Here is a 22,181-nt window from a genome sequence, read left to right as displayed (position 1 = left end):
GTGGGGATTCATGGAAAGGAAAGAAGAGCAGAAACTGCTGGCGCTGATAAAGATCAATTTTGTGTGATATCCTAGCCTGCTTCAGAGAGGGAAGGCGACAGTGGAAGGAATCTACCATGCTTGTCAGTGGCCCATCAAGGTACATAACTGAAATCCGCTGGGCAGAAATTTGTTTCTAAATCCTTTCCAGATGCTTTATAGTAAACATGAAATTAGCCATTTACATGGAGTAGGTTGAGGAAGTAGTTAAAGTTGAAGTCAGTGATTAATCTAATAAAGAGCCATTAGCCTCAAGAAGTAAGGGGGTGAGGAAGGCATAGAAGGCACCTCCCCCTCTCAGACCTTACCCCCATTTTCTCTGGGTTTGGAGGCTGGTGAGACTTCCTAGACATTTCCTTGATGGCTTTCCCTTCTGGTACTACTTCTCAAGGAAGCAAGACTACTGCAACTTGAACAAACCAATAGGTTCTGGTGGGAACAACTCCCGTCCATTCACAAAGCGGGGATGTGGGCAAGTCTCAGAGTGAGTGGGTTTGCCAGAGCCTTACAGGGGAAACCCAGGATTAGAGTTGAAGACCCTGGGTCTGGTGTTCCTCTTTCTGGCTGCAAGGTTAATAATTCAGTCTAGGATTTAATTTGATGTGGCTGAGCCACTCTTATTGCAGGGGATATGAGGTCTCCTGGAATATAACGACAGGGCTGTGTGAATTTGGAGTACATGAGGTATTTGCAAGGCCTCTGGAGTTGTGGAATTATTGAAATACAGTATATTTTCCTCTGTCACAGCCTCTCTTGAAGAAGAAAACCTTTCACATTCCATATAAAGGGTATCTTCAAAACAGGCACATTAAAAAAAATGCAAATGTTGGTTGTGTGGCTCCTCAGTAGCAGGAAGGGTCGACTCAGTTGTGTTTCAGCTCAGGGGAGGCCTGACCCAGGCCTGGGGTCCTAACAGCGAGAGTTCAGGTCCTTCCTCAGAACCAACTAGGCACACACAGGGAAACAAAGCTACTTTTATTATTACTGTTTTTTAATGAGTGTGAGGGAAGAGGAGAAAGCCAGGAAGTTGGAGATAAGGGAGAAATAGAGGCCATGTTGGGTCATCTCTCAACCACCAGCACCCGCCTGGCCCCACCTCCTCACTCCCACCACCGCTGTCACTCAGCAGGGAGAGCCCCGTGCTGTGCTGCGTCTGCTGAGGCCCCCAAAGCTCTAGGAAATACCCTGAGTTGTCTCTCTAGAGTGAATCTCAAGGCAGTGCCAGCTTCAAATCTTTCATTTTAAGGAACCAATTTATAAATATTTGTGAACATATGTCCTCAAATCACTAGTAAGTATTCTTTCTTTCTTTTTTTTTTTTTTTTTAATTTTATTTATTTATTTGGCTGCTCTGGGTCTTAGTTGTAGCATGTGGGATCTAGCTCCCTGACCAGGGATCGAACCTGGGCCCCCTGCACTGGGAGCTCAGAGTCTTAGCCACTGGACCACCAGGGAAGTCCCACTAATAAGTATTCTTAATCCACCCAGATAAAGCATTTTTCTCCTTTCTTCACAGTCTCCTTGCATTTTTTTCTTAGTTGCTATTTTTTCTCTCCCCATTAGGAATGAGAAATAGAGTAGGAAAAAAACGGGTCCATTGGCACAAAGTCTTAGTCCCCACTGCCTCCATGGAGGATGCCTTTCTGTGTTTCCCTGTTCCCTTTTGACTTTGCAGAAGTCAGGGAAAGGCCTCTTCAGCTTATTCGCGCTTATGAAGAGCCAGACAAAACAGGCCAAGTTGAGTTAAGACATTCCAAGTCTATGAGTTAAGGAACCTCTGTGATTTTATAGTCTACTTGTCTCATTTAAGTGATGAAGCAAATGAGGCCCAGAGAGGTGAAGAATCTCACCCAGGGTCACATAGCAAGCAGGGACAAGAACCTCAAAGTCCCGACTACCAGTCACTTGCTCATGCAGAATCAATACTGTACCTGATTCTCTGGCTTTTGAGTCAAAGGTGAGGTCTCATTAAGATTCATATGAAGATCTGTTCTGGATTCAGCATTTACTATGATGAAAATCAGAGAGTAAAGGGTCAAGGTTGTCAGATATAGGTCTCATGAATTTTTATATATACCATACACCTACACACCTAGTTCATATGTGTAAGACTATAAACACACACATGCTTATGGCATTCATATTTACTTACCAAATAACACATGTAACCTCTATAGGCACAGTCTAAATGCTCCATTTAACAAAGTGTTATAGACCTTATATTCAAATTCTATTTTTCTTGTTTTGGTTGCTCTTTAAAAGAACAAAAGTAAATTCTTGGTGCTACTAAAATTCAGATAAAGCTGAAATTAAAAAGGAAATATTGATGGAAAAAAATCTGCTGATACTGTTGAATATAAATTTTGTATGATCCGACTTCACTGAAGTAGGAAAATGCTTCTGCAACCTTCCAGATAGAGAGATCAGAGCCTTCCCTTTTCCTCATTATGTGGAGGGGCAATAGGAGAGGTGGAAACACAAGCAAACAAAGGCGAGGGTCAAAACGGGGCTGGTGGGAGGGGACTAACAGAAATCTTGCCGCTCACCCAGAAGCAGGCACATATGGACAACCGCATGGGCTGGCGTGTAACCTTCACGACTCCCCTCCATGGCCGTGCTGTCATACTTGCTATAGGTGTGGAGGCTGAGGCTCAAAAGAGAAAGTAATCTACCCAAGGGTGTGCAACTAGTGAGGTTTTGAGTAAGGATTTGAGTCCAAGACTGCTAGACTCAAACTTCATGCAGCTAGAGGATAGGATTTATTTTGTTTTTCTTTTTTTCCCCTAAGAAAGTAAATTTCATGTCTGTAAAGGAATGTTTATTTGAGGAACAGATTCAGCTAAGTGCATGGCTCCTCTGAAAAGGATTTTAGTCTCTTGTACTGGACTAGTGTCCAACACAAAGTTCTTTACATACTTGCTACTCCTAAGTAGTTATGTGACGAGTCTGGCCATGTGCAATTCTGCATCTTTGCCTCTTTGACCTGAAGCCTCTATTCTTTCTTTGTGGGCTGACTTTCCCTTTCCCTTTTCTGTTGTTTCTCAGCTGTTCTATCTTGCTGGAAAATGGCTTCTGCACAGATTGAAAACATTTGTTATTTGAGATAACTAGGGAAACTGAGGCCCAGAGAGTGATTTCATGGGATTGGCTCAAGGCCATACCTTGAAAGAGCACAAGACCAGAACTTGAACCCAGACCTCCTGACTTAGTATCTCCTACTTTTCCCCTCCACCTCACACCTCCTCCTGTTAGCCTCACTTGATCTTGCCACATCACAGCTGTTTGGCCGTGATCCATCCTCTGGACAAATCCAGCCCAACAAAATTGCGTTGCGATGAGGTTCACTTGACCGTGGCTTGGAAGGAACCATGAGTCTCTTAGAAAAGAAACTTATAAATTCTAATGCATAAGGAAAGTTCTTGCAACACCAGGAGAATGAATCAGTCAGCCAGAGTTCAAGAAATGTAAACACGTTTTTAGATAGGAGACTGAAAAATTGCTTAAGACTTCTCCATCTCTTGGGTCAAGACCCTGGTAATTTACTGAGGTCCAAGCTGTCAAGGAGGAGACACAACTCAAATTGCATTCCTGGGAGATAGAGCAATGGGGGTGGTAACACTTCCTCTCTGAACCATGTGGCAGGATCTGCCCCTCTTATCAAGCTGAAGAAACTGACTAACCCATCAACCATCGCAGGCAGCTGGGTGTGAATACAGGCACAGTTTTTTCCCATTATTCCTGAGCTGGTGTGTACATTCACAGACCACACACTACACAACTTTCAGGCCTGCCTGAAACTGGGGGCTCAGAGTCTTTTGTGGTGACCATTTCTGCCACTAAAGAGATAAATAAAAAACACATCCTTCCCCTGCTGCCTGCCATTGGGCCCAAGTAGATTTTCAAATGCTAGCATTAATCTAGTGGCAGGCTTTTAGCAAGGAGATAGCATTCCTGCCAGATAATCGGGCAATTTCAGAGATGACCCTTTCTAGGTGGGGTCTCATGCCAAACCTCTTTTGCCTTCTTCAAATCATGGGATCCTTCAGCAAGCACTCAAAACTTGAAAAGCAGTAAACAGCATCTGATACTAGCATGCAATATAGGTGCCTTAAAATTTCCCTCAATTTCGAGAGTAGAATGGAAATATATACTATACGCTACCATAGGTAAAACAGATGAAAGTGAGTGAAAGCGTTAGTTGCTCAGTCATGTCCGACTCTTTGCAACCTTATGAACGATAGCCTGCCAGCCTTCTCTGTTCATGGGGATGCTCTATGCAAGCATACTGGAGTGGGTTGCCATGCCCTCCTCCAGGGGACCTTCCCAACCCAGGGATCCAACTCACGTCTCTTATGTCTACTGTATTGGCAAGTGGGTTCTTTACTGGGAAGCCCTGGATCTACGTATACCTAGGCCTGATTCATGTTGATGTATGGCAGAAACCAACACCATATTGTAAAGCAATTATCCTTCAATTACAAATAAAAATAAATTAAAAATTTCCTTCAATTTCAATCTATGTTATTGTTGTTGCTGTTCAACCTATGTTGCTGCTGCTAAGTTGCTTCAGTCGTGTCCTACTCTGTGCGACCCCATAGACGTCAGCCCACCAGGCTCCAGCATCCCTGGGATTCTCCAGGCAAGAACACTGGAGTGGGTTACCATTTCCTTCTCCAATTCATGAAAGTGAAAAGTGAGAGTGAACTTGCTCAGTCATGTCCGACTCTTAGCGACCCTATGGACTGCAGCCCACCAGGCTCCTCTGTCCTTGGGATTTTCCAGGCAAGAGTACTGGAGTGGGTTGCCATTGCCTTCTCAACCTATGCTGGCCATGTTTAATTCCCAAGTTGTTGTTTATTGTTTTAAATAAAAATGAAACATGGCTATATTTATTCTGATTGTTTCAGAATACTTATTTCTCTTGGTATAGGATGCTCATCTGATATCAAAATAGAGACTGAAAGTCGCCTTATCAGGCAGAGTGGGCCACCTGATTCCTTCCCAGTTGTGTGTCAGTTCTTGTGAGAGAATGTCAGACCTGCAGGCTCCAAAGGGGTCAAATGCTTGGTGGATACAAGGGCAGGAGCTATCAAAAGTGCTGGCAGGAGCCTCTTAAATTATGCATAGCGTCTTTTTCCACCATGCTGTTCCTGAGGCGTGAGTTCCCTTTGACCGCTAATGTTCATTCACGGAACTGCCCCCATAACTTGCAGTGGTTCATCATTGAGGGGATGTACCAAGATCATGGCATCCGGTCCCATCACTTCATGGGAAATAGATGGGGAAACAGTGGAAACAGTGTCAGACTTTATTTTTCTGGGCTCCAAAATCACTGCAGATGGTGATTGCAGCCATGAAAGTAGAAGATGGTTACTCCTTGGAAGGAAAGTTATGACCAAACTAGATAGCATATTGAAAAGCAGAGACATTACTTTGCCAACAAAGGTTTGTCTAGTCAAGGCTATGGTTTTTCCTGTGGTCATGTATGGATGTGAGAGTTGGACTGTGAAGAAGGCTGAGTGTGGAAGAATTGATGCTTTTGAGCTGTGGTGTTGGAGAAGACTCTTGAGAGTCCCTTGGACTGCAAGGAGATCCAAACAGTCCATTCTGAAGGAGATCAGCCCTGGGATTTCTTTGGAAGGAATGATGCTAAAGCTGAAACTCCAGTACTTTGGCCATCCCATGCGAAGAGTTGACTCATTGGAAAAGACTCTGATGCTGGGAGGGATTGGGGGCAAGAGGAGAAGGGGACGACAGAGGATGAGATGGCTGGATGGCATCACTGACTTGATGGACATGAGTCTGAGTGAACTCCGGGAGTTGGTGATGGACAGGGAGGCCTGGCGTGCTGCGATTCATGGGGTGGCAAAGAGTCGGACACGACTGAGTGACTGATCTGATCTGATCCAATGCCAAATAGATCTCAGAAAGTACTTTTGCCTTCCCACAGCTTTGCATGTGGACTTGCAGCAGAAACCAGTGGGAGGAGGCTTAAGAGTTAGCCTTCATACCTTCATGGTTTTGTGTTTTTGGTCAAAAATGAAAAATGCAAAGGCAAATTCCAGATTGTTAAAAAAAAATTCTTTCCAGTAGAAACAAAACCATAAAAGGAAGGATAATACTGGCCCCTTTACATAGCCTTGCTGACCTTTCCTTAAGAATAGTATCTAAAAATACTTTATTTTCTATGATATGACTCAAGATGCCTATGACCTGTAGAGCTTTTGTTGTGTTATAATAAATCTTGAACCTGTTTGTTTAATGCAGGAGATCAAGACCCAAGATGGCCTTTTGGTATTGTCATTAGCAAATTCTTGGAACAAGATTTAAGGTCTTGTTTATGCTATACGTTTTCACTTTAAATCTTCCTGGATGAGGAGGAGGATGAGATGGGCATATCAAACAGTTGCTTAAGACCTGTGAAAGTCTCCAGCCTAAAGATGTACCCCAGGGAGCTCTATTAAAGGAGCCAAGTAGACAGATGTAGAAGATATGAGTCAGTCTGGGTTTAAATATGGAAATGTCTAGTTAAATGCAAGGACATTATTTTTCTTCCAATTTGAAATAACTTTTTTTACTTACTTATATCTTCTTAGACCAAGGCTAACTCAGTCTCAAGAGTCTAGCTTTGGGAATACCAACTTCTCTCAAACGTTCATAAATTACTTTTTATGGAGAGGTCCAAAGGTGCATGGCAGTTTACCAAGCCCCAGATGGAAGGCAAATTGAAATTCAAGTTGTGTAGCAATAAAATATCAACTACACTAGAAATTCTCCAATTGACATACATCATATGACTAATAAGGATACTTGTGGTAGAAGATGGCATGGAAGAAGGGAATTCAAAGAAGAGGCTGAAGGTGGAGCTACATACAGAGTGACCAATCAATTCGGTTCAATATTCTGCGGAAAATACTGTCCTTGGACACTTGCTGTCAAGCAAGTGTAGATCTCTGGTCTTACCCTGCTCAATCCATTGTCTACATAGTTGGGAGAGTCATTTCTCTAAAATAAAAACCTGGTTATGTCAGTTTGTGTGTAAACAGGATCTCACAGCCTTTAGGAGAAATTTCTTAGTTGCTACCTATGAGCCTTTCTGATCTGCTCCTGTCTACCCAACCAGCTGCATTTCTCACCACTTCCTCTCTTAAATGTACCCTGAGGTCCAGGCACTACGAGCTACTTACATTTCTCCCATGCCACCATGCTTTCTAACCTTCTTATGGTCCCTTTTCCTGGAGCATTCTTTCATCTTTGATATAGCTAGTTCCTATCTATATCCTTAGAAACTCAGCCTTCTTAACCCCCAGACTGAGTTAGTATGTACTCCCCATGTGCTCTCAGCACACTCCACTAGTCTGGATGACTTTAAGGCATGGACTTTCTCTCTCAACTCTTATGCCCAGCACATTATTTGGCATTAGTAGATGGTCTATCAGTGTTTGTTGGATGAATGAATGAGCAATCTTTATGTGTCCCGTAAAACAGATGCACTAATTCTTTCCATTGGACATGTTCTGATGCTGGTGTCTTCATTAATTTTCAAGTGAGGGATTTCTAGGAATGAAGATGACAGCAAATGTAAATCCTCAGGCCATAGGGAGATGTGTGAAGGAAGCAAGAGAGAAACCAGGAGAAAAAAAATCCCTAAGAAGACCTCATACTTCTTTATCGTCCTTTTTATGAGAAGGTAACACAAATGTCTGGAGAGTAATGGAACAGAAAACAGTATTTATGGATTATTAGTTAATAAAAGTTATCATTTTTTAATCACTCTGACAGGACAAAACTTAATATTCTTAACTTTATTACAGCTGATACACACACACACACACACACACACACACACAGACACACACACACACCGAGACATCTTGAAATCCATACCAGCCTTAAAGTGCATTGTGCTAAGCATGACTTCACTGCTTGAGCAAGGCCCTGATCCCTCATGCATGTCATACACTTAATGGACAGTGGATCCTGCACTATAGAAAGTACACTTCCTGAGCATTCCAAGAATCCTTAGATTTGTGAATACTCCTAGTGTGTATCACATCCCCAGTAAAGCTAAACTAAAAATGAAGAAAGAGGGGGAGCTCTTCAGACTCTTAATGAGTTGATAGATATATAGGATTTGAATGATTTATAAAACTATTTTTTGGCAGAGAATCCTCAAATTGTTAGACCACTTCACTTTCTCTTAATTCCATTACCAGTCACAGCAGTTGGTATACTTTTTAGGGCCGTTAAAAAAAATCAAGAACTTACTTCCCTGGTGGTATAGTGGATAAAAATTCACCTGCCAATGTAGGGGACACAGGTTCGATTCCTTGTCTCGAAAGATTTCACATGCCCCAGAGCAACTAAGCCCATGTACCACAATTATTGAGCCTGTGCTCTAGAGCCTGAGAACCCCAACTAAAGCCTATGTGCTACAACTACTGAAGCCTAGAAGATGTGCTTGGCAACAAAAGAAGCCACTCAATGAGAAGCCTGTGTACCACAAGGAAGAGTAACCCCAGCTCATTGCAACTAGAGAAAGCCTGTGGGCAGCAACGAAGACCCAATACAGCCCCAAACAAGCAAACAGTGTTCTTCTTTTATTTATTTATTTATTTTTTTAGTGTTCTTCTTTTAAAAAAATTAACTTCCCAAGAGCTCCTGCAGATGTTACAATGAATATAGACCACAAGGCTGAGATTGTTTTAGTGTACTCACTAGCTTCTATCTCCTAGCCTGGCCATACCTATAATTTGACTTCTTACCTCTGTAAAATGATAGATTGTATGTGTCCCTGACTTCTGAAGTCATTTGCAAATAGTCAAAACTGTCCTTCAAGTACACAAATACCTAAAGTCTGTCATCTATATAATTTTTAAAAATCCTATCATTTTTATCTGAAAATATTCCTTGGGGCAGAGATCTAGATGGCAGAAAAGAAGGACGTGGAGCTTACCTTCTCCCACAAACACATCAAAACTACATCTATATGTGGCACAATTACCATAAAAACTATTCCTTAAAACCAAACGGCCAAGAAAACAAAAAGTCGTTAAAGCTCTATAGATTCCGATGAATAGATGTTTTAAATTGCTCTTTAAAACTCAATCCCAGCGGGTATCTGGTATTTTCAGAGTAGTGTTACATCCATTTTCTTAAAAACAAATGGGGAGTGTTAGGCTTAAAGAGATGTAAGAATTTTTTGTTAAGGTCTTTGAGCAAATCAAGGGAACAAATAAGTTTCCTCTACTCTAAGCCCCGAAGCAGGTACTCTATGCTTCTATGGGTAGTCCCATCGGAATGGGAGTTGTCATTTAACGGGGATAGACTTGCAGTTTTGCAAGATAAAAAGAGTTCTGGAGACTGGTTACACAACAATGTGAATCTACCGAACACTACTGAAGTGTACACTTAAAAATTGTTAAGATGGCAAATTTTATTTCCTGTGTATTTTGCCACAATTAAACAAATGTCAGAGGACTGAAGGAGATGAGGAATTATGCTCCAGGCAAAGGGAACAGTGTGTTCAAAAGCTTGGAAATGAGAGAGAGATTTGCATTAGCCTAAGGTCTTTCAGTTACTAGGAATAGAAAAGAGAAGGAATTAAAAGTTTTCTTTCCTTCCCCTGGATACAAAGCTTGCCACGGGGCTGTTCTGAAATAGCTCAGGTTTGTCTTTGGCACTTTACCATTTCCCTTCCTATACTTTTCTTTTTGAATCTCTTTTTCCATTTAGCTAATATTTTCCTGTTCATCCAAGCCCTCCAATGTACCACAGCTACCAGGAATATTTCAACTCTTAAAGCTCCACTTATTCCCAAATTCTCCAACTTTGTTTCCATCCCATCAGAATTTTTAGTCCCTCAGGGCAGCTGTTCTTACCAGGTTGTGAGAGGACAGTTACCCGATTAAACACATTTTTACTAAAGTGTGAATGACTGTAAGCTTCTCAGAAGTATCAACCTTTTAAGAGACTACTTCAGAATTCAAAGTGAATCTATTATTAGTGAGATTTTAACAGAGTGAAGTGAAACTGTACCATTTTCGGCCATATTAGGAAGAATATTTTTGATCTGGAGAGCTACCCTGTAAACAGGCTTATCTGGCTTGATAATCTATCTTGGGAGTTTGGTTCTCCTAAACTGTTCTGACTTTGTTTCAACTTCTTTCTATATCTCTAAAAGTTGTAAATCATTTTTGGTGTTATCCACAAAAAAGTGTCTGATGCTGAGTAAGGGTCATTGAAAGGTGAAAAGGATGTGCAACAGAAATCATTTATTAGTGTGAGTCATTATTAAGTCAGGAACTTCCTAAGCTCTTGTATGTTAGGCAGACACATACCTGTCTATTCTATTTTACATTTTATTTAAGTATAGTTGATTTACAATGTTGTGTTAATTTCCACCTTACAATAAAGTGATTATATATGTGTTTATATATGTATATAAACACAATATTCTTTTCTATTATGGTTTCTCACAGAATATTGAATATAGTACCCTGTGCTATACGGTAGGACCTTGTTGTTTATCCACTGTCTATACAATAGTTTCCCTCTGCTAATCCCAAACTCCCAATCCTTCTTCCCCACCCCTGCTCCCCCTTGGCAAGCACAAGTCTGTTCTCTGTAAGTCTAGGAAACATGCGTGTTTAGCCTGACATCACCACTAACCATGCATAGTCTTAAAAATACAGGTTCCTGTGGTTCAGATCCCAGCTTCACCAGTTAGCTGTATGGCCTTCAGCTAGTCACTTCACCTCTCTGAGCCACCTTGTCTTAGATGAAAAGTGAGGACAATGATAGAAATTACCTCTGATCATTGCTATGATGATGATGTGATCTAATGAATGTGGAACATTCATCACAGTGTTTGGCGTGTGGAAGACAGATAGCGATGGTAGTTCTCATCTTCATCGTCCTCATCCTTCCCTGGAGGGCTCCTATGAAGAGCTTCTTTGGCCCAGTTCCAGCCCAACAAGTGAGAATGAACACAACTGGCCTCGGCACTCTTCCCACCATGATCAGGATGTCCCCCCAAGGAGAATGGCGAGAGGACCAATGCCGGGCTCTCTGGTGTTCCTCTGCTTACAGATTTTGACATTGGCAAGCATGTGACAGTGCTTTTGTCCTTTGAATTTTGCCGTCTCTAGCAAAACCAGTGCCCTCCACCCATCTGGCTCCAGCCCTCTGTCTGTGGCCTCGCTTCCTGTTGCTATAGCAGGTCTCTCATGCAGGATTCATGCCTGCCTGTCCCAAAATAAGCAGTGAGGAAGACCACACACATTTCTCTATTAATCAAAGACTATTTTTAGGAGTGAGAGAAAAATCTTTACATAATCATCCTTCCCCCTGGTTTGAAGCAGAAGCAACAGTCGCAGCAGCTGGAAGATGAGCTTCAAAGTCAAACCTATACTTCCAGTTTTTGCTTATTTCTCCATGGGGGAAACGAAATGGAAAAGTAAGCATGGAAGAGGCAGAACTGACCTCACTCCTGCATTTAGAACACAAGCCCGAGAACCTTTTCCGGATAGTTTTTTAGTTTGTGGATGTGAAATTTGAACCATGCCCAACCCTGGGAGGCAATACTCACCTCATTATAATGTGAACTGTGCAGCGTTTGGTCTGCAAAACCCACAGGACATGTGTGCAAATTCTCCTTTGGGAGCCAGCTCAGCACAGGCATTTGGTCTGACTTTTCTTCTCTCCTAATATTTACACTCATACCACAGCAACAGGACTGCCCATGAGTAACTCTAGAGGATGCTGTATTTCTCAGACTTTCTATGAAAGGAATCTTATTTCCTACTTACTGCTATATTTGGGGAGAAACTGTGTGCTTCTGGAGGTCTGGGTATGAAATAAAATGTATATGAGTCCAATAACCCAGAGGAGAAGCAGAAGTGACTCTTTAGGGGGAAATCTTACCTTTTAATAGATGTTGAATACTAGATTCCTCCTCTCCGTGGCTGGCATTTGAACTGACAGATTCATAGGCTGAAAAACAATAAGGGTTTTACCTGAGTCTATGAAAAAAGTCTTGCAAAAAAGCTATTTTCCTTACCCCAAGGCGGGGGAAAACACAGTGGGATGGCTTGATGCCTAGGTCTCCTAATGAATTAAATAGTTTTGAAAACCCTTACATGCCATCATTGAGGGAAGGCTGATCTAGAATTTAAAAAGCATGGAAGAAATAATAATATTCTTATTTGAGGTGTTGAGGGTGAAATCCCGTAGATACTGTGACGTGTAAATTCGGAGAGGCGAACCTGCGACAGAACAAGAACATGAAACAGTTAACTCCTGACACCCGCTGTGAGGAGATGCCCAGATCTGAACAGCAGATGTGCCATGAGGGCCCCAGTGCGGACAGCGACAGGGGGATGACAGACAAGCGTGGGGAGCCCCCGCCTCCAGCTGTAGCCAAATTCAAGGGTTGGACCAGGGAGACAGGAGGGCTTCTAGCCCATCTGATCCCAGCCAGAAAGACAGACAGGCTTTTGTACAGCCCTGATGAATTTTTTTTGCAAACTCTTCAGAGTCACTCTGGATGAGAAATATTCTCCTAGCTGCCCTTGTCAGTCAAAATGAAAACTAGTTAAAATAATGGCTGAAGAGGGTTAGGATAACAGGCCAGAGAAAGGCAGTTAGGGGAGAGGTAACAGATAGCAAGGAGATCAGCTGAGTGGATCTGAAACGGGTCTTTTAATGAGAAGTATGTGTGTGTGTGTGTCTGTTTGTCAGAGAGACAAAGGTGTGAGATATCAGAAAGATAGAAAATAGGGAGGAAGAAGGTCATAGAGAATCAAATACATCTGAAAAAGATTTTGAGACCTATCTAACTCCCCCGCCCCCACTCATTTCCCTATACATGTTTGTATTTATATGCTTCATCGTCTCATTACTGATAATACATATACCAGAGACACTGCCAGAAAAGAATGTTTGGTTTTGCTGATTTGCTAAACCATGGTGGGGCTTGGAAAAGCCTGCTCCTTGGCGCTTTCCCACCCCGTCATTGCACGCACGCAGCCACAAGCATACACATATCCTAGGCTGAGCAGGGCAACTTGGGATTCTGAGAGGCAACACTAGAGAGAGAAAAAGCCATAATTAGTGTTAATTGTTGACCCTACAGTTCAAGAATAGATGCTCTGGAGAATGGGAAATGAGAACAAACATTAATTATTGAGTAGGGACCTTGGAGACAGGCATGCTGGATTAAAAGGAGAGAGATAAATTGCATAATGAATGTTAATTTTCCCTCAAAGAATTGAGTGGTCGGTGGTTGGAAGGGAAAAAGAGGCTAAAACAATCATGAAAGAGAAAGCTCAATGTGTGTCAGGGTGAGAGGGTGCAGGAGGGTTATACAAACACTCTCCATCATGGTTTGCCCCTTCCTCCTCACAGCTCCAGGGAATCTGCGATCAGGGCTTTCCTTAGAACTCTTGTTATTTACCACAGCCTTCTGTAGGGATGCTCAACCAGTTCCCCAAGAGCACACATGCCTGAAAACAGCCACGGTGCATGACAAGCGGAGATGCAGTTTATTTTTACTGTGGAATTTATTTTTTGTGCGTGTTGGTGGGAGTTTGACTTTAAATCAAGGGAGCTGTGGGAACTGAGGGCCACACGGGGAAGGACTGTGGTCCTGTGTGTGCCCCTGTGGGGGGGACTCGGGCTCCAAGGTCTTGATTTTTGTTTTACCTTAATTATAGCACACAAGATGCATGTACATCCCCCCAAACCCCAAAATAATCCTTTTAACTGAAAGTGAAAACAGAAAATGGTAGTTTGAGTAGAAAATTGGAGATGAGGATGTGCTAAGTCACTTCAGTCGTGTCTGACTCTGCGACCCCATGGACTTGTCTCTCACTAGGCTTCTCTGTCCAAGGGGATTCTCCAGGCAAGAGTACTGGAGTGGGTTGCCATGCCCTCCTCCAGGGGCTCTTCCCAACCTGGGGATCAAATCCAAGTCTTTGAAGTCTCCTGAATTAGCAGGCAGGTATTTTACCACTAGTGCCACGTGGGAGATGAGAATTGTAGCCAATTTTGTGAAGAGACTCTACACACAGGCTTGTCACTGGCTGCTCAGATTCAATGTGCCAGTGACCCTCCCCACAAGCGGCTGGTGGCCCTGGGGGCCGTCGCCTTGCTACATCTGCTATGTCTGCCCACTGCCTGCCATCCAGGCCCCTGGCAGCTGCTGTCTGGATGGTTCTGTAGTCGTCTGAGCACTTGGCCTTTTCTCCTGCCTGCTGCTGGCACGCCTGTTCCTGACATCCCTCCTCAGGCATCTGTGGTTTCTTGTTGCCTAAAAAGCAGAATTTCAGTTCTTTTCTGGTGCACAAGGCTGGTCTGGTCTTGGTCTACCTTTCAGCCCCATGTCCCCTGCCCCACAGGGCCTTCTTACAGGCCACTCATCATTTCCCGCATGGACTCGGCTTTCCTATCTCTTTGGTTCATGCTGGTCCCTCGCTGGGTCATGTCTTTCTTCTTTGTTTATCTACTTCTACCAGTTTCTTAAAGGTCAGTGCAAATGGGAATTCCTCTGCAAAAATCCTTTCTCATCCCCCAGGTTAGAATCCATCACACCTTCCACCAAGGCCCCTGCATTCTGGCCTCTGTGACAATGCTCACCTCATTCTGCCTTGTGGGAGAGTCAGTTGCTTGTGAATCTGTTTTCATGTGGGCTGTGAGGTCTTTGAAGGCAGCAGCCACAGGGTCTGGTGCTAAGCCCTGGGCAGTGGAAAGAGAAGAGCACCGTTTCTGGAACAGACGGACCTGGGAACAATTATGCTGAGCTGTTCCCCAGGGGCGATTAATGTGCACAAGGGAGTTAACCTTGTGTTTCAGTTTCCTCACCTGTGATGTGAATGAAAATACTCCCTTCATTGGATTATTGGGATGATGGAATGAGATGACATAGATGCCTGAGGATGTCTGCTCTTGGTATTAACATCCTTTTCCATCCCTTGTACATGGTAGGCATCCTGTCCACTGATAGAGGAGTCAGGCACAATGTAATGTGTCTTTTCTGTTTTAGGTCCAATGACATTTTATATTGAAATTTTACTTAATATTTTACAATATGTACTGTATGTATGATCTGGTTTGGTTATCACAAAGCAAAGCAAACTAGGATGGCAGGTATTGTCATAGTTGCATTATATTAAGGAACGTGGTGAACTGCTGTAGGCTCCCCAGGTGGCACAGTGGTAAAGAATCTGCCTGCCAATGCAGGAGATGCAAGAGACATTGGTTCGATCCCTGGTTGGGAAGATCCCTGGGAGGAGCAAATGGCAACCCACTCCAGTATGCTTGCCTGGGAAATTCCATGGATGGATGAGCCTGGCGGGCTATAGTCCATGGGGTTGCAAAGATTAGGACATGACTGAGCACACACACAAGCTGCTGTAACAAAGAGGTTCAACAAGATAAACATTTTTCTTTTTTTTCAGGTAAGAGTCCTGAGGGAGGTGGGTAGACTGGGGTGGTGCTGCTCCACAAAGTTATCTGGGCATCGTGGTTCCTTATATCTTTTGGCTTCATCATCCCCTAGAGCACTGCCCTTTTCCACGTGTTTGAAGTTACTTCATCACAACAACCAAGTCCAAGGGGAAAGAAGAGGAAGAAAGAGGAGGAAGAGAAGGAGGAGGGCAGTGGTTTCTTTTTAAGGAGATGACTCAGAAGTTGTACACATTACTTCTGTTCACATTTCATCAGCCACACCTGTCATACCTGGCTGCAAAGAAGGCTGGGAAATATAATTTCTAACCAGGCAGCCATGTGTTCAATTAAACTTCATGGTGAAAGTGAAGTGAATTCACTCAGTCGTGTCCAACTTTACCAGGCTCCTCTGTCCATGAATTTTCCAGGCAAGGGTGTTGGAGTGGGTTGCCATTTCCTTCTCCAGGGGATCTTCCCAACCCAGGGATCGAACCTGGGTCTCCCACATTGTAGGCAGATGTTTTACTATCTGAGCCACCAGGGAAGCCAACTTCATGGTAGGAGATTCTAGAAATAATAGGAATAATGGAAAAATATATATTGGGAAACAGATAAAATCTTTGCTACTCACAGTTTCAATCAATATTTATGGATAGTGTTCTGGGAGTACCTATGGTGTTCTCTGGTGTATTCAGAAGTAGATGTGGGGGATATATCTACAGGAATTTTAAATCTCAGAGGAGAATGAAGAAAAAGAGTAAAAAAGATAAAAAAGTGAGGGAATGCCTGGTGAGAGACCCAGGTAGTAAGAATTAGCAGAACCTAAGATAGCAGCAGTCAGTGTGGGCTTCGATGGTCAGGTGAGGTGGTGCAATGAAGATGGGACTTCAGCTACTCCTTAAAGCCTAGAAACTAGAGGCAATAAGTTTTAAGGAGAAGATCTTTGGCCTAAGTTGTTGCAGGAAGATCTGGGCTTGAATCTTAGATTTGTCACATAGAATCTGTGTGACTTTGAGCAAGTCACCATACCTCTCTGGGCCTCAGTTTCCCTTCCATAAAATGAGTTTTCAACTGTGGTCTCATAGTTCTAGTGACTCTGCACAGACCCCACAGCCAGGAATCATTTTAGGAGGGAAAGAATTAGCTGGGCTCTGAAGAAGTTGAGGGGGTGGGCACACAGTCAGGCCATCCTCACTTTAACCAGGCAGCTCTGCTTCTGTTTTATCTGTAGGTATCCCCAGAAAAATCTGTTTGATAAAATGCATCCCCTACTTACACGCTGATGAACATGATGCCTACAGTCCCTCGCAACCCTAAGGTTCTATGAAAAATTGTGAGGGGAGTAGAATTTACAGCCTCGCAGGCTCTGAAAGAAAAATATAAGTACATATGCAAAAAATAAAGAGGAATTAAGTATTCTTCAACACTTCATATTGAATTTCTTCTTAAAAAAGAGAATTTCCAGCAGATTCAGAAAGAACTGTTATTTTTAATATTTTTCTTCTCTGGAAGGCATAAAGTGGTGATAATATCACATTTTCAGCCAAATACGAGGGAGGGGAGTCTTTGTACTCAGAGAAAGCATGAGAGGTTTCTGTCAAAGGAGAGGAGACCGCCCAGAGGTTTTCAGTGGCTCTCTGCAGGTGGCCAGCAGAGCACCGTCCAGCGTGGGCTGCTGAGGCTGTGCTGGGTTCACTGCGGTAAGGGAAGGAACTCCGCTTCGCTCTGAAGTCCTAACAAACCCAGTGATCACTGCCCTGTGGTCCATGGGATAGACCCAAATTAGCCCCACACCTGGCCTCCTGGGAACTGCCCATGATTTCTGCAAGGGGAGGAGAGTATATGGGTCAGGACTCAGTAGAGAACAGAAACGACCAAAGTATTTTAAGAGGAAACGGAGCTGCTACAGAAAACTTGGTGTTTCCAAAATTGCTGCAGCAGCTGCCTCTTGATACCAAGTCTTCACCAGCTGGCTTGCCGGCATTAAGTAGCCAAAGTGCCTCTACCTCATTTCTGCCCTTCAAGCCTCATGCAAGTGCATCTATTTGGCAGAACCTAATTTGTATTCAGGGCTTCCCTGGTGGCTCAGATAGTAAACAATCAGCCTGAAATGTGGGAGACCTGGGTTTGATCCCTGGGTCAGGAAGATTCCCTGCAGAAGGGAATGGCAACCCACTCTAGTATTTTTGTCTGGAGAATTCCATGGACAGAGGAGCCTGGTGAGCTACATTCCATGGAGTTGCAAAGATTCAGACATGACTGAGCGATTAACACACACATACACATTTGCATTCAGCCTCCCTCACTGCAAAGGTTATCTGGGAAATGTGGTTTTCAGCCTGCCAGCCTCCGGAGTACAGGAAGGTGCCCTGGAAGGAACTGTTGGGTGCCAAATGACCATATCCAACCACATTTTCCTTATTTCAACATCTGAGATCTGCTAAATCCACCAACATGACTGCTTATTAACAAACACTGACTGGGCAAAAGGGCCTTATCACCACCCAGGTTTCCTCCACCTTCCTTTTTACAGGGAGATGGAAGGATTGTAGATTCAGAACTGAGGTTTGGGAAATGAAAACAAGAACAAGCATGAATTATTGAATAGCTGATATCCTGCTTCAGGATTTAGACAACAGAACTCCTTTATGCAGAGAGTCTTCTTGGGAAATGGGGTTATTTACTAACATACAGCATTATAGCTGGAAAGAACCTTAGAAATCATCAGTTTAGCATTTTCCAAAGTGTGTTTCAAAAACTAGTTAGATGTGCATGACACTTTACTCAAACAAGAAAGAATTCAATGGTCAAATAAGTTTGGGAAACACTGCATATTCTCATCTTGAGGAGCCATAACCCATATTAACATAGTAGAGGCTCTGGCAGGGAGGAATCTGCTTCACTTTGGCCCACTGGTTTCCAACTTATTTAGTCTTAGAATTTTTTTTAAAAAACAGAATGCCTGCTAACCTTCTGAGGACTTGAATTTCTATGGGACATACACTGGAAGAACTGGATTGAATTCCAGTCCCTCTTTTTCCATACAGAGAAGCTGAGTGCCAAAGCAGTGAATTCATTTGCAATGATCACAGAAATCAAGGTGATAGAGCTGCGAATAAAACCCAAGACTGTGGACGTTTAGTCCCGAGTTCTTTCTTCTTCTTCATGCTGTCTCATCTAATGGACTTCTCCATTCAAATCTCCAGGCATCTTTGCTAAAGCAACAGCTGCTAAGAGATAGGCTACTCAGGGAAAAGCATATTTTGTCAAATATCCCACCAATGTGGAAGGATCCTTTTATCCATGAGTCCCTACAACCAACCTTATCACAAAGGACAAATGGGGAGAACACAGAGAAAGTCAACCACTTTGCATATGTTTGCCTTCAAATAATCAGTGTTTTGAGAGTAACTGGGATATTCTTGGACCCTTCTTTCTGTTTACTAAATTGCAGACCATTAGGAAATGGCACCAGTACATAATCTATTATGAAAACAAATTATCCCCAAATCTAGTGACTTACTATATGTAGTGATATAGTAAGCCTTTATTATATCTCACACAGTTGCTATGAGAATCTGGGAAACTCTTAGGCTGTGATTCTGGTACAGTCTCTTGTGAGGCTTCAGTACAGTGTCAACCACGGATATAGTCATCTGGAAGTTTCACTTGGGCATGACCATCTCCTCTCATGTCTCAGAAGTCACACACCATTACTTCAGTTTATCAGAAATGAGACTCTATGTCCAGCCCACACTCAAAGGGAGGAAAATTGGGCTCCCCCCTTTGAAGAAACAAGTGTCAAAGAATTTGTAGACATATTTTAAAAACACCACACCAAGAAAGAGCTGCAAGACAGAAAGATGCTAATTAAATGACCAAAAACCAAGACATGATTTGGAGGTGAAAATCCATTTAGGACAAGAGAAAGTATTAACTGAAAACTCTGAAAGAGATGAAGAATTTAAATTTGCATGGGGCTTGGAGTCCCATACTGAATCATGGGCACAGAGATCCTTGAACTTCTTGCAGTAAAGAACTCAATTAAAGATCTTCTGAAAGAAAACTTCTATTGCTGGCATTGTGACTAGGGGAATAAATGAAGGATTTGAATCAAGGATAAGCAACTTGAAGTGAATAGCCAATGTTTTGACTTGTATCCTTCCAAGTTAAAATTTCCTTTCTTAAGCCTTTGAATTTTCTAAGTGTAGCAACATCTCAACATGACCAAGAGGGTCAAATTCCAGCTCAAGTCTTCACATCTTTTTTTTTCCTTCTTCTGAAGGTTTATACTCATTTCCCTATGCTATCTGAAAGCAAGATATCATGATCTAATTGCTTAAGAATTTATTTCCAAATAGATGTTGACAGAGTCTGAAAGTTTCAGAAAGATCAGACAGATCATATTCCCACTTTTACCCAAGGTTTTTTTTTTTTTTTTTAAATTAAAAAACGACAACTATGATCTCCAAAAACTTTCCTTTGTGGCACCTGGGGTATTGCGTCAATCAACACACATTTCTTGGACATATGATAAAGATAAGAAGTTCTCTAGGACTCTTATAATATATTTGGGAGCTCAAAGGAAAAACAGATGTAGATAAATGCAGTAATCAAAAAAGTGGGGTTGAGAGAGAGAAATGGACTGAGGCTACCCTGGGGCAGTTCAGTGAGTTGAGGAGGATTTATTTAGGACGATATCCCAGAAATGATGAGCCTTCCCCTGGAACTTAAAACGATTCTAAATATTTGAGGGCAGTTTAGGCAAGGCTGGGAGACAAGAGAAGGGAGACTGAATGTTTGAGTCACTGGACAGATGAGAAAAGGGTGGGCCTGAATATAGTGGGAGGTGAGATTGGAAGAGTGGGATGGGGATGGTGATCAAGATGAATGTGAACAAACAGCTGCAAAGAATTTGGTGTGGTTGGAGCAAATCCTTTGCAGGAATTGAAATTTTTTTCCAGTATACTGCTTTTCAAAACAAAACAAGGCTTTCCCATTAGCAGAGACTCTTAGAGAGCTGGACCTGTTCTACGGGCGCTTGTGGGAAATGTGGGTTTAAGGGTTTCGTCCACCACCCTGGGCCCTACCCAGTCACCATCAAGACTGCAGGTCCACCAGCCTGCAGTATTTGGAGGATAGGATAGAGAGTAGGGAGAGGCCAGGGACTGACTGACTGATGGACTGATGATCCATTTGTTCATTATCTATCTAGCTCACAGTGGATGTCTGGAGGTTTGAGAGGCAAGTAGGATTACATACATTGTTCAGGGGAGTAGGACAAGATAGTAAATTTTTTTTTTCCTTATGTGAGATGGTTAGTGCTCAGAGCAAGTCTTGATTCATTCAGCATAGACTTCATTTCTCTCTCTCTTTCTTTCTTTTGTGTGGCAATCATCGAAAGACTTTTTCAGTAAACATTTGCTGTGACCCTGAGACACTGGTGTGAGGGACTGCGCTGAGTGCCAGGGACACCAAAACGACTGAAACACGATATTGACAATGCGACAACACACTTAAATATGTAACTTGAAGATGTTCCCTTTTGCTTCTGGCTTTTGCTCTGCCCGAAGGAGGGCTATTTCTCTTGGAAGAGAGTGGACAAATGTGCAGCAGATGAACAGAATCGTGTTTGCGTTCCAGCTGTTGTACCAGCTGGGTGGCACTGACCCTGGCCTCCACCTGTCTAACTCCTGCTTCCTTTAGTTCAGAACCAAGTTATTTTTATGCTTATATCATGCGACAGACTAAGTGGTGATGGAAGTTCTTAAATGCTGAATTTGGAATGAATGCATTCTTGTTTCTAGAAATCCATGTATTAATACTAAGTGGCTACTTCCACAGCAACAGACACAACACATAAAATGAAGTAATAATCAATAGCTGCAGGTGGCAGAGTTCATCTCCTTATTTCAATGGGATGAGGAGCCTTGGACACAAGGAAGGACTGGACCCAAAGTCATCTGAAAATACAGAGGACCAGCCAGGGTTACTCGAATCTCCTGGCTCTGAGTCCATGCTCTTTTTATTGATGCAGTCATGACATCACCCATGAAACAAGTGCAGATTTTAATCTTCCTCATCAAGAGGCCTGATGGCTGTACGACTCATGCATACATATCATCAGGGTTCCTGGGTGGTTGACACTCATCACCCTCTGACTTCATTTTTTTTCCCTCCTTTGCAAGATGGTTATTGCTCAGAGCCAACATCCCTTTTCCAAAAAGTGAACATTGCCAGAAGGGTTTTTGGAAACTGCCTTGCTATCTGTCAGGAGCCAGATGATTTGCAGCAGTGAACCAACGCTCATAACAAGGAGACCTGATTGGATTACCAATTAGCCACCTCCACCTCTGGAGGGTGGTTGGAAAGAAGAGAAAAGATGGTGTTTAGTTTGGGCAAATACCAAGAGGGCTTTATCATCCTCATCGAGGCATCAGCACAGCACATTAGGCCTCCTCCGAGCCATTCCACAGGAACGTCTCTCTCCTGATGCAAGAGCAAACTTGTTAAGCAAACATTGGGTTATTGTGTCTGAACTACAGAAGCACCTCTGTGTCAGCGAGAGGAGAGAAACTGGCTGACTTGCGTCTGTTTTTAATGATGTCTCTGCTGCTGGGAAGTTTTGGAAGCTGCAGGTAGAATCTTCCCCCAAGGAAACAGGGCTGACCTGGGCTGTCTCATCTTACCTTCCC

The 22,181-nt window shown here is 42.9% G+C and overlaps 1 protein-coding gene across 1 annotated transcript in view; it reads right to left on the bottom strand.

Moving 5' to 3' along the window:
* KIAA2012 (KIAA2012 ortholog) overlaps positions 1 to 22,181 on the bottom strand; it is a 128,760-nt gene that overhangs the window by 69,734 nt on the left and 36,845 nt on the right. Inside the window, exons 11-12 of the mRNA XM_055573114.1 lie at positions 11,965 to 12,033; positions 1,971 to 2,047 (exon numbers count right to left, since the gene is read on the bottom strand). Coding sequence (XP_055429089.1) covers positions 1,971 to 2,047; positions 11,965 to 12,033 — 146 coding nt within the window. The remainder of the gene's footprint in view (positions 1 to 1,970; positions 2,048 to 11,964; positions 12,034 to 22,181) is intronic.

Source organism: Bubalus kerabau, chromosome 3 (genome assembly GCF_029407905.1).
Source record: "Bubalus kerabau isolate K-KA32 ecotype Philippines breed swamp buffalo chromosome 3, PCC_UOA_SB_1v2, whole genome shotgun sequence".
Lineage (NCBI taxonomy): Eukaryota > Metazoa > Chordata > Mammalia > Artiodactyla > Bovidae > Bubalus > Bubalus kerabau.
The sequence above is the reverse complement of the archived record's forward strand: the minus strand, read 5'-3'. Positions and strand labels throughout refer to the sequence as shown.